We start from the raw sequence: 13,686 nt of genomic DNA, 5'->3' as shown, positions 1-13,686 counted from the left end.
ATGTTTCATCTGTTCAAATGTTAAACTGGAGTGGGTTTACCGAGTTTTTTATTGAAAGTGTTGACTCGTGGAGAAGTTCGAAGAATGATTGGTTTGGAGGTCCCATCATGGTTTTTGTCTTTTGTTATTTAGATAGGGTGTCCTACAAGTTTTTCTCAGTTCCTCGTGTCTTCCCCACGCTAGCAAATTGGACAAAAGTTAAAATTTCAGAGAGGCTTAAGATTGAGATGCAAGATGGGTTTGGAACAGGAGCTGTTCTTCCTCGGATTGTCAAGGGTGTAGTTAAGGAGATAAGTTTCATTGTTCCATCAGCGATGCTGAGTATTCTAATCAAAGAAAAACAGAGTCTGTGATGAACTCAAGGCTTCCTCAAAGGTGGTCGATGATACTAAGCGGAAAATGCTATCAAGGTTACGCGAGAATCCGCAACTATTCTTGCAGATTCTTATGCAATGTTCACAAATTCTTTGGAAGCAACCAAAGTTGTTCACCCTGACTCTAAACTTTTACAACATCTAGCTTTAATGGATGAAGCTCTTGGTGCATGCTTGTCCTTCATCACAACCAACAGATGACACCGAAAAAGATAAAGAAAAGGAAGCGATTTCTAATGAAGATGAACATGACAAATGTCGAAATCTAATCCATGGTCTAAGCTAAATGGCAAGTCATTTGAATCAAAGATGAGTTGTGGGCAGTCTTGTTGTAAAATTAGAAACGCCTTGGGAAAACGAATTTGTTAATGTTCAAAGTAATGTTAACAAGAAAGCGAAATCTACTATCGGTTTACGCGATCGCAAGAGGAGTTGTGTGAACCGTTGAATATTGATAAAACAGCTAAAGCTTCAACTTTGTTCCGTCGATCACCAAGGTTTACACACCAGTCCCCTTCGTGTAAACTTCAAAGTTCAGAACCACATCAAGTTGTTGAGAAAAAGTTACATGAGGATGGTTTACACATTGCGACGAACATATGGAGAGTAATGTTCAAGAAATCAAAATCGCTTAACCTTTTCGATTCCAAGACTCCGGCTCCAGACTTGCCAAAGTCAACTTCTCCTATCCTTCGGACTCTCGATCACAAAAGGACTTGTTTGAACCGCTGAATTTTGAGAAAAGAGCAGAAGCTTCAACCTCAATCCGTCGATCACCAAGGTTTACACACCACTCCCCATCGCTTTTACACCACCTTCATTCAAACTACTAAGCTCGAAATCGAAGAAGATGTTAAAAATATGTGTGATGGTTTACACGTTGTAGATGAAAACGTTGTAAAGAAAGCAAAATCTGTTAACCTTGTGGATTCCATCATGGTGCGTCTGAAGAAAGCAGAATCTGTTCCATCCGAAAAATTGTCTAAGTCAACTTCTCCTATCCTTGTGGAATCTGAGTCACAAAAGGAGGAGTCTGAACCGTTGAATGTTGAGAAAATAGCACAAGCGGGAACCTCATTTCGTCGATCGCCAAGGCTTATACACGACTCCCCACCAGTGTTTACTCCTCCTGTGTGTCCATCACCTGATCCCTTGACCCCAACTGAATTCCCACTAGTTATTAGCTCAGAATCACAAGAAGATGTTTTGCAAAAGATCGTTGATGATGCTTTAAATATAAATGTAAATGTGGAGCCACTTGAAGTTGTACCACTTTTTCTTTGCCCCCGGATGAACCAACAAGGGCTAAGAGGGTTAGAGTTCGACAGAGCTTTTCGATCTCCTTTTCTTCAAAGAAGTATCAGACTTGACGGCAAGGTGAATAAAAATGAGAAAGAAGCATTGGACTATGTATTTTCAAATTTTCGATGACAGTTTGTACGGCACTTCAAATTTCTTGCTAGATACATTCCAAACAATTCTTCATTTCATATTTATAGTTAGGTAGATACAGTCATTACTTTTCTTAATTTATTTTCTCATTTCATTTTGATTGAACAATTATGTATGCAGTGAGATCCTGTTCAAAATTGGTACAGACATTTCAGTTACTCGAGCAAATTTGAAGATGCTAGTATCAGGTGATATAGTGCCTAAACAAGTGATACATGCCTGGTGTTGCGTTTTGAATAAATGTGAAACAATTAGAGCGCATACTTCACCTTCTAGGTTGTATCTCCCATTGTCTAGTGAAGTAAGTTCTCAAATTGATGACAATTTTACGGGGGCATCTTTGGTAAGTATTTACATTTGCTAACCTTCTTATATGGTTTTTGATATAGACATTTTTAAGAACAAATATTATACATTTGCAGATCTTTGTACCTATAGTTTCTGAGAAGCCATTTGCAATGTGTTTCAACTTCCTAACAAAGAAGTTGGAAATCTTGCATTTGATGAGGCCGGAGATGGTAAATTTTGCACCAAGTATTGAGCCTACGGTATCCACATTTCAGCCTACTTGTTTTGTTGATGCTATCATACGATATTAATATTAGTTGCATTTTTGAGAAATGTTTGAATTTATATGTCCTATGCAGAAAGACTTTGTTATTAGATGCTTGCTCAAGAAAATGCCGTCTATAGTGGTCATCCGTGACATGAAGCCAGAGGAGATTATTCTGAGGTCAAATCTTGGTAATGGAAGTGATTCAGGAATTTACCTCATGCGGTTGTTGGAGAAATACAAAGGAGAAAGAAGGACTTGTGTGTTGGGACTCCAAGATGTAAGCTGCTTTACAATGTTTTTCCCTATTTATTTACTTGTATGTATATGAGTAGTATAAATCAATGTTCCTTGTTTTGTAGAACAACCAAGTTAAGGTTTTTGGTACAAGGGCATGCTATGAGTTGTTGTCTTTTGCTGGTAATCAAGACTTCCAAAATCTAAGAAAGAATCCCAGAGGTGCCACCAAGGATACCCGTCAATGTCAGTTGTTAGACACAGAAATATTGGCTCGGGTAATCAATGCCCGCAAGGATAACAAGTAATTTCTAAACTTTTATTACATATTTGTTTGATTTTTGTTTTAGAAGTTGTGCTAATTGTATTGGTTTGTAGGTATTTGGATGAAATTATCGTGGCCACTGAATGGATGAATGTCTGCCGAAAAGCAATGAAAAGTTTGCAAAATCGTCAATGGATAAGGGATACGGTTAGTATATAAACATTTTTCATTTAATCGACCAGATAGGTGATCAAAATTTTGTAACAATATTTACATTTGTAGGTGATTGACATGTTTGGTGTGATGTGTACATATAATCGACCAGATATTGTGTACTTGCCTTCAACAGTGAGGGTATGTATCTAAGTAGTACATTTTGAATTTACTTTTTACTTTTCCCTTTTTTACTCCATTTTTGTGAGGAATAATATGTCATCTCAACTATATTCCAAAAGAAAAAACAGATGTCATATATTTGTTAGTATAGTTTATTAACTTATTTTTTTAATTTGTCAGTATGCTAAGCCACAATTAAAGGTTAACGAGGTAAACTTTGTTTGGTGCCCTCATCTTAAGATGCACTACACGCCAAAAGATGGAGCTACTATTGAGAAGGTAAAGTTACTAATGTCCAAACTGTGATAATATATGCATAAAATACTAATTACCATGCATATCCTAGTTACTTACCTATGTAAATCATTTTGCTTTTATGTAGGTTTTTTTAACAATCGGCAAAGATGGTAACCATTGGTTAGCTTGTGTGTCTGATCTCAAGGAGGAGAAGAACTACATTTTGGACTCTCTCAGGAAATATAAGAAAAATGATAAGAAAGTCAGTGGAGGAATATAATACTTATGTGGAGGATATTGTATGGTCGCCATTTTTTATTTTAATTCAGTCTAGAAGTCACAATCTAAGATATTCATACAAGTATTTTTGTTGATTGTTTGTTGTTCACAGATAGTAAATGTTGCAAATCAGATACCGAGCACCAATGGTTACAAGCGCATCAAGGCCATCAGTTTGTTTCCTACTGAAGTGAAGGATGTCCTCAAACCAAACATGTTAGTTTGTTATATATTTTTGTGTTATTTTTTGCTTAATGTTAATTATTTTAATATCATTTTCAATATCATATGTTGCTTGAATAGTTTTGACTGCGGAGTATATGTCATGAAGTTTCTGGAAGGTGCAATGTCCAATACAGATTTGTGGACGGACAAGAAACATTACAAAGTGAGTTTAATGGACTTGATAATTCATATATGTTTTATCTTAAATTTTCTGCCATTTTATCTTAAAATTCTGTCATTTCTGTCCTATGTTTTAAGAGATTCGACCAGCTTTACATTACCTGTTGTAGACGGACTGTAATGATACCCTAAATGCACCCATGCTAAACCGTTATGTGGGAAATGCACCCTGTCTTTTAGAAAAGCACATTAGCGTACATACACTCAGGGAAGAATTATGGGAACAACTTGAATATCCCTAGTCCAGTCAACAAAATCACTAACAATGAAGACTGCTTGCACCCTGGTGGAGGATATGTACTTCTTTCGGGCTGCCATTTTATCTTAATTTTCTGCCTTTTTTGTTTTGTTTTGCAGGACTTGATTGCTTATCGTCGACAAATTATGTTGCAGCTGATAAAATGGGAGAAAAACACTTCTCAGGTATCCTTTTTCTGTATTTTTATATGTTTGATTTGTCATCATAGGAGTCGTTCAGGTTGGTACAGTTTTTTAATTGCTAGATACACTCCTTCAGGTTGCTACATACACTTTTTTAAATGGCAGATACACTTTTTAAACTAAAAAAAAAATCAAAAACTTGAACAAGGGGTAGTTTAGTCATATTAGGTGCAGTAGCAGAATTAGGATTTCGTAGTCAATATTTTTTCATTGTTCAGAGAGATGATCTCCCATGATAGTCTCTCGTTTCGCGTTATGCTGCTTGTAAGTTATAAGTTTTAATTCCGTTAGTCTCTTTTGAAAGACGTATCACGTTTGAATTATTGTGTCGGAATGTCAGTAATTAATTTAATGGTCAACGAAAGGAAGAAACAGAGGAAGGAAAAGACTAAAACTTCAATCATGAGGTGATGAGAAAAAGAGGGAAGAGTGTGAACCTTGCGGTTTTTCTCGAGATGCCTCTTGTCGGCCCAAAGAATTGCGATTACGTTTTTTGAGTTGTAATCTTTATAAATTAAATATGAAGTTCCGTTAGTCTACTGAAAGACGTATCACTTTTTTCAGGTTGGCTACATTATGTTTTTTGAACCGCTAGATACACTCGTGAATATGGCTGCATACACTATAGTCTGTCACTACATACACCTTACACTTCCATAATCTGGCTTTAAAATAATTCAATGTCATGTCATTCTTTTTTTAATCTCCAGGCGATTTTTCACAATGGTTGATGATGAAGATTATTAGATTATTTCTTTTAATCAAGCCTCATTTCAAAGGATTCGGCATCAGTTCAAATTTTTATTTTTCTTGCAAGAGTGGTTGTACTTTGAAGAGGTTGATTAAGTCGGGGTGACTTTTGTCTAGTATTTCACATTTTTAGTTTCCTTGTCTTTGTTTGTATCTTTTCAAAGGAAATAACTTGGAACATCTGTGGTCAACTAGATACACTTCTTTAGACTGCTAGCTACACTTGTTCGTACTGCTAGATACACTCCTTCATTATTTTTAGAAAAGGATGTTCGATACAAACGCCATCTTTGTAGGAGAATTCAGAACTTTTTGTCCATTTTTCCATCTAAGAATATGAAAAATTTAAGACTAAATTTATATAAAAGAGATGATGTGTTTTGATGATGTGTTTTCCTAGTTTATATAAACAAGTATACAATGACGCATTGTGACCATACATTTTTTTTTCTGACCGTAGTTACATTCCACGAGTCCATAATAAAGAAAAAAAATGATTTGGTTGGAGTAATTTGATGTTCACGAGTTCATTGTGACCATACACTTTTCCTAAGCTAATTGAAATTACATTATTAGTATTAAATTATCATACTTGACATTTTTGATCAAGTATGATAATTTAATTACAGATAAACAAATAAAGGATAATGCTTACTATAATGCTTGACACTTAATAACAAATAAACAACACAAACTTTCATTGGGGATAATTTAATTACAGAAATTGCATAACATGCGACAAACAAAGGATAATTACTTATTACAGATCAAAATGTGGATTGTAGCCCATATTTGAAGTTATAAAATATAACCAACATTATAAAAAGTGCAGTACAAATTAATAATCCGGAAAGTAATTGCGGATTTCAAAACGAATATCACTGAAAACATCATTATCACCTTCAACCCAATCCACCGGGTCGTTTTCCCATGCAAGCGGAACTGTCCCGAACTCAAAGGAAGGCCCCTGAGCATACAAATATGCCACCAGTCCCAAATCATCTCTATTAGCAACCCATAAATATGGTCCTGACGGAGGTTTAACGTTTTCAAACCACCACCTCGAAGCTTCATTATTAGTAAAAGTGCGCTCCAGTTTGCGTGCTTGACGGAAGCATTCGCGCTCATCTCCCGCTCCAAACTCAATCATTGCATGTCCCTTGAACGACCCATTTGAAAAAATAGCCGGGTGGATAGCTTGAACTAAATTTAATCCAGCACCCCGAATAACTTCTACTAATCTGTCAAGATCATATGAGAGAGTTTCCTTTCCAAACCCATCTCTTGTGCTTGGCAAATTATAAAGAATACACATCACAGGTTTGACGTACGATATTTCGGAATGGCGTCCGAAACTTTCTATTTTATCATAGGATGCATTAGATTCATAGGATGCATCAGATTCATAGGATGCATCAGACATAATTAGGGGATGATTGAGTATGCAGTTATGGAAAGATATTTGGTGTAGTTTCAGTATAAGATTAAGTTTGAAGTTTTTTGAAACAAACACATGAAAACCTATTTATATAGAAATAATTAAAGCGATGCAATGCATCCGATGAATCGATGCATAGAAACGTTTGGTGCATTCTATGAATCGATGCAAAATAATCGATTCATAGGATGAATGTTTGGTGTGAACGAATTAAGTTTGAATTTTTTTGAACGAATGAATGTTTTTTTGAACGAATGAATGTTGTTTTATAAAGGTCAACCAAAAAGAATCCAAAAAGAAATAAACACACTCCGTACTATTTGTAGATATCAGAAGTTTGAGGATAAAGATGGAAGTAGTTTCATACTGTGCACACTTTCTTTTCACAAATTCTTACTTAAGACGGGCACTATCCGTCTTAAGTTGTAGACGGATACCATTTTGTGAGACAAAATGCGCAAATAGAGGATAGTGGGAGGCACATGGGGTGCCCCACTTGTCCCCCATATTCGTTTTGTGAGTGTAACTACCCGCCTTAAGATTCGACCCGTCTTAAGCAAGACCTACTCCTTTTTAAAATAAAGAACTTAATCTTCAATTTGTATTTATATTTTATTTTTAATTATGTGTGTCACACCTCGACTTTTGAGGGTACACAATAAAAGTTTGTATAATAATAGAGAAGCAAAGTGTTTGAACAGTAAACGTGAGACATTAGACAACGAAATAACACTTCGCAACTTGGGCAATTTCTAATATCATGATGCGTTAATTAAACATACTTCTTAGAAGTCTTTACTTAAATTTTGGCTTTTTCAATTTTTCTAATCCTTTTTTTTTTTTACTGCTAGTTTCACTTGTTCAGTTGGCTACATACACTTTGTTTGCCTCCTAGTTACACTCCTTCCGCAGCTACAAACACTCTAGTCAGGTCACCACCCCTATTTGAATACAATGTATACACTAACCCCCTCTATACTCCGTCAATCCATAAAAAAAAACAGTAAAAAAACAACTGCGTAAAAACGTACATAAAAAAAAAGTTGGAAGTTAATACAAAACCAATTTTTCCAAAAACTACATAAACCAAAAACCCATTGAAATCGGTTTTTTAAGTGAGTACATAACATTACAAAACATAACAGACTTTTTTGAGTGACATCTACAAATGCCACATATACCACAAACCCACTGAATTTAGTTTCAAGAAAGTCGACTCGGGCAATTTCTACTATCATGGTTACTCATTTCACCGCAAGCACGGCATTTTCTCAGAGGCTTTGCATTTTCCAAGACTGCCTTTTCCTTGTTTGATGTTATCCTCTTTCCCGATCCCTTATTCTTGCACTTCTCTGGTGGTAAAACAAGAATTTCCGGTTGGAATTTTTGACCCAAGAAGCATCTCAATCTCAACTTTCTTATCTTTTGACTTTCCCGACTTAATTGAAATAATCAACTTTTCATTGAAACTCCGGAGCAATTGAAATAGCGCATCGAATGTTCCTCACTATCCTCAACAAGTGAGACCGCACTAAATACCTCCGACCATAATTCACTTATATTGTTACTCGCGACTTTCGATTGACACACAATCGCCTAGTACAGTTTTTCCAACAACAATAGAAAGAGGGTGGGAAGTTGCGATTTGCTCCATCTCGATGCTAAATACTCTTTAGGTATATGATCAAACCCCATATCTTTCAACACCCATAAAATGTGCCTACAGAGTATCCCAATTCTTTCAAACATCTTACAAGAACAAGAGAACTTATTATCACTTAAATCAACTTTGTATTCCTTGTCTTTCTCACGATCAATTATTGAAATATTATCATTCGCACCACTTGCATTTGGTGATGGTAAATGGCCACAAGTATAACATGCTGCTTGGACTTCTACTTGGAAAATATAAAATATAATGATTGTGTAAAACTCGAAGTTTGCTTTTCTAAAAGGAGAGGGGTTGTCAATTTTGGATAACAATTCTTATCATCACCATTACCTTAGAATATTTCCATCTCTCGAGCATCCATTCTTTGTTTGGAAACGCATCCAAAACTCGACAAGTGTGACATGTGGGTTGGTGAAGTTTCCAGAGAAGCTATTTTCGGACTCGATCTTGATGTTGTGCGCAAAATCCCACCCAAATATGTGTCTCTAATGTAAGCATGAATCCAAAGAGCACGGTGCTTAAACATTTTCTTCAACCACTTGTTATCACAAAGCTCATATGAGGAAATTATCGAATTCCATTTCGATTCAAAATCTTCTGGAGTGATTTCTACATCCCAAACAACTGAGTTAATTTCCTTCAAAAAAGTTGTGTCTTGGGAAATCGATGGACCAACCTTGTCGTGCAACTTCTTCATTATATGCCACATACACAATCGGTGGCGTGTTTTGTCACCAAACACACCCTTAACAGCTTTTTTGACGCCTCTACATTGATCAGTTATTATAGTAATAGGATAGCGATCACCCATAGCCGTTACAAAATTTTGAAACAACCACGAAAATGATTACGCATTTTCGTTTCGTATCAAACCCGCTGCAAAAGTAATGCAACCCTTATGGTTATCAACACCCGTGAAAGGGACAAACACCATTTTATATTGGTTGAAGTTATAAGTGGCATCAACAGAAACAGCATCACCAAAAAGGGCATAATTTTTAATTGATATTGGATCTGCCCGAAAAAGCTTAGTTATTCTGCTTTGATCGTCCACATCAAAGTCAAAATAGAAAGATGGAGACATAGCTTTTTTCTGCATGAAGTTCTCTATTAACATCTGGGCATCATATTCTTTGATGTATTTCTTTACATCCCTTGAAAAATTTTTGAAATCTTGTAAAGAAGCACCCACATTTTTGTATCCCTTCACATACTTTTTTGAACATCCTAAATGTTTGCACAGGACCATGGTTTACATGAGCATTATCCATTATCATTTTTTTGTGAACCAAGTTTAAATCCCTACATGGTTTCAAATGTATCATAGTTGTTGGCGTATTCATAGCATGGGAGTGAACCTCAACAAAATCATAAATCTCGTATTCACCCGTTTGAATTCTTCTAAAACTAACCTTAGCCTGACAACCAATTCGCGTAAGGGTCCTCTTTCTTTTTGTACCCTTGTGATTACTTTTGCCTTGTTTATTACACACGCACCACTTGTGTGTAACTATCCCGTCAACTAATTTTGTTGAGTCTAATCTAGTAAGGAACCCACAAACCTTGGCATATTCCTCATAAAAATGTATGCCTTCTTCCAAAGTTGCAAATTTCATCCACAATGCTGGTTTTAATTCTGCAGAGCATCTTGGCAATCCCACTATTTGATTATCGAAATCAACTTCCGGGGTGGCTACAACATCAAAAAAAAAAAAAAAAAAAAAAAAAAAGGAAATGATTTTAATTTTATCTCATTACCACCTACACAAGCTTCTTAGACAATACATTACTTAATTAGAAACTACAATTTAATACCTGGTACATTAGTGACAAGCAATTGGTTTTCTTTTGAATTACTTGAAGACGCTTGCACATTAGTAACTTCTACAATGTCTCGCACGAAAATCAAAGAAAACAACCAATTCGAATCAAACATAATCCGAAAATCCTAGGTAGTGGAACACGTAATTTTAATTTGTCAAGTTACATACAATCGTCTACGTAGTTATATACACTCATTTGTGAAGCTATATACACTTTGCTACCTTTTGTGTTATTGCACTATTTTCATCCCATTCCCTCTATGCTATCTAAGGGTAGCTAGATACAGTTTTAATTCCTTCTACAAACACACCTTCGGTGGTCAGTATACACATTTTAGACCATAATTGATAGTCGTTGCTTACAAACAAACCCAGTACACGAAATCAACTACGACAGTTTATCCAAACAGAATCTCTAAATCCAAACAGTCCTTAATATCTAAGTCAATCAAAGTAATACCCCCTGCAAATTTACAATCATACATTTTTTAATATTGACAAAACACACCCTCACCTACCTAGATACACACACCAATGAAAGCAACTTATTTTTGGGTCACAATTAGCAAAGAATAATAAAATAATGGATCACGATAATTCCCTTCTTCAAATTATATGTAGACAACAAGATTTGAAGACACATTCATACATCTACATACATACACATCTTTAACTTGCTTTGGATACAAAGAACATGCAACAAAAGTTACCTATGACTTCGCCATTACCGAATCTTCTTCTTCAATTATTACCATCCAAATAAAAATTCGTTCTTGTTAGATTATTACCCAAATTAGATGGTTTTATCATCAAAAAAACTCTAATTTTTCGATCACAATAATTTTAATCAACTAATGAACCAACAAATCTAGAATCAAAACCACAAAATACCATCTTAAACCAAAAAACTAATCAAGTTAAATTTTTAAGCAAACCCTAAGTTTTTAAATTGGATTTGTTTCAAAATCTTAATTAAAACTTACCTTGAATTTGTATTCCGAGGTGCAATAATGGAGTTTGATTGATGGGCAGCAATGGTGTCGGAAAGAGAAACGAAGAAATCAAGATGAGAATTTGTTATCGCATTAATGGAGTTTGAAAGAGGAACGAAGAACCGAGAATTTAAATGCATATATAGGGGGTCAATTCGTTAAATGCAGTTCGCACCGAACTTTAGTTAAATCTGACCCCGACCATATATATATATATATATATATATATATATATATATATATATATATAGATTTAGGATCCGGTGAGAACGATCACTCGGTGAGAACAACTACTAATAAGTAATAACCATATAATTAAAGCCCAATAATAAAATTAATACAAAACCAAATATCTCCTCCCGTGATTCTTATCAATGATAGCCCACACATATCAATCAAACCCAACACCTCCGTCATTCTTATCGATCACCCAACCTATCGCCGGTCACCTCGCCGGAGTACAGGGCCATCGCCGGTCGCCCCTATTCCGCATCCCGCATCGTCCATATTCTCTGTATCCCAAATTTCTGACAATTAAAATATGGGTTGTGCATGCTTATCGGGGGTTTGAGATGTCGGAGATGCACTGGTTGATGCCGGCATTACCAGTTGTATGTGCGTGGTGATTGTGGAGGCGAGGGGTGGTTACGGATTGGGAACAAACATTCGGTGTAGGTACAATCCAAATCTGGAATTCAGAATCGGGAATTTTGTTGGTTGGTGATGTCAATGGCTGGAGTTGCATCGGCATTATGATTGTTCGGTGTGGCTCGCCGTCTTACTCGTTGTGGTCATCGGCGGCAGCAATCAAATGAAGACGAAATTAGATTTCAATACAGACTACCTAGAAAACGCAGGCGATGCCACACTGTTATTCCCATCTAGTCAATGTATCTACTCACAGATTTGATGCATTTAGCCACTATTTTAATGTATCTAACATAGATACACAAAATTAGTAATTAGATACATTAAAATTGGTTTGAGATACATGAATAAATAAACCAGATACACTAATTTCGCGGTAGTGGTAGTCATGGGATTAATTGTTGTTGGAGGTGGTGTGCGACGACAGGTGAGCGAGTCAGGTTATATAAATACGATCAATACGAAGAATATCTTGATCGTCAGCCATCCGTTTGAGGATATACTGTTAAGGTACCTGACCAACTGGTTTTGCGCACCATCAACATTTGCTAGAGTTCTCTCCATATCCTCGTCAATTCTGCTCACGACAGCAGTATTCGGATTATGATGCCATTCCAAGTAAAATGACCCATTTGGAAACAAACGCGTAATAATGAGATATCCGTGAAACATGAAAGATTAATAACCAGAAAAAATCAATGCTTGACTGTAATCTTAAGCATGTGTGAGTGAGTCGTACTGGAGAGCTAACAGTCGCGAGAGGTCAAAGGTACTGCCAGGGTTGTAGCTAGTTTGCCGGTGGTAGTGGCGGCGAATAGAACGACGACAGACCGACAGTGAGAACAACATATCAGAGCGACGATTACCTTCATAGCAATGACAGAGAACGTGGCAATAGTTGAAGAGACAGGGATGGGAGAGGTCGTCGGCGTTCTCTGGTGATGGTGGCTGCTAGTCGTCGTGGTCCCCGATCTTTAATGGTGATTGCTGTGGTCTGTGGACGAGGATGATTATGATTAGAGATGGGATTTGTTAGTTGTTAATAATTGTGTGGCGATTGATTTTGAAATGAAATGGCAATCACGTGACCTGTTGATTTAAGTTTATATAAATATTCGTTCTCACCGAATGTTCGTTCTGACCGGATCCTACCTCTATATATATATATATATATATCCCCTCATAATGAAATAAGATACAGTTTTGTCTCTCTTATATTTTCTCTAACTTTTCTCTACACTTCTCTCCTATATTTATTTCACAACATGATAGATGAGCTTTCATTGCAAAATATTAAACTCTTACCACTCTACTCAATCACTTCTCAATCTCGCCACCCTCATTCACTCCTTTCTTTTTTTTTTAATTTATTTTGCACTTATTCAAAATTCCTTCTTCTAGTATCTTTGAAGTTTCAATCCCTCTCTTAAATTCTTCTATATATAGTCAATAATTTTTAAAACCTTTCAAACAAAAATATCCAGTTTGATGATATTAATTTTTTTTATCAACTCAACAATTAGGAAAGTAGATGCATGTGGTTGTCTCGTTCGGTCACACTCGGCTGCACGGTTCATGATCAATATCCGTATTTTTTTTAGTTTTATATATCTAACATTATTAGGATACATTTTTCCAATTTTTATTTTTGTATGGATTGTTTTTAAATTTGACCAATAATTTAAAATTGTCGTGTCTGATTTATTTTTCAGTTTTAATCCTTTTGATTGATTTGTATGATTACATTTTATAATGTTTCATATAAAAAATTACCACAATACTTT

At 35.7% G+C, this 13,686-nt stretch overlaps 1 protein-coding gene and 2 long non-coding RNA genes across 3 annotated transcripts; 2 read left to right on the top strand and 1 right to left on the bottom strand.

Annotated features, from left to right (window-relative positions):
• Positions 1-3,000: 3,000 nt before the first annotated feature.
• On the top strand, positions 3,001-3,492 carry LOC141646243 (uncharacterized). The gene is made up of 3 exons (XR_012545455.1): positions 3,001-3,088; positions 3,164-3,235; positions 3,398-3,492. It is a non-coding gene; the product is annotated as an uncharacterized LOC141646243 (long non-coding RNA).
• Positions 3,493-4,036: 544 nt separating this feature from the next.
• On the top strand, positions 4,037-5,425 carry LOC141646242 (uncharacterized). Its single transcript, XR_012545454.1, has 3 exons — positions 4,037-4,121; positions 4,496-4,561; positions 5,290-5,425. It is a non-coding gene; the product is annotated as an uncharacterized LOC141646242 (long non-coding RNA).
• Positions 5,426-9,286: 3,861 nt separating this feature from the next.
• LOC141649552 (protein FAR1-RELATED SEQUENCE 5-like) lies at positions 9,287-9,688 on the bottom strand. Its single transcript, XM_074458239.1, has one exon. It carries the CDS (start codon positions 9,686-9,688, stop codon positions 9,287-9,289), a length of 402 nt encoding a protein of 133 aa, XP_074314340.1.
• Positions 9,689-13,686: the final 3,998 nt, after the last annotated feature.

This window comes from Silene latifolia, chromosome 3 (assembly GCF_048544455.1).
Source record: "Silene latifolia isolate original U9 population chromosome 3, ASM4854445v1, whole genome shotgun sequence".
Taxonomy (NCBI): domain Eukaryota; kingdom Viridiplantae; phylum Streptophyta; class Magnoliopsida; order Caryophyllales; family Caryophyllaceae; genus Silene; species Silene latifolia.
Note: the sequence above shows the minus strand (reverse complement) of the source record. Positions and strands in the feature narration are given on the sequence as shown.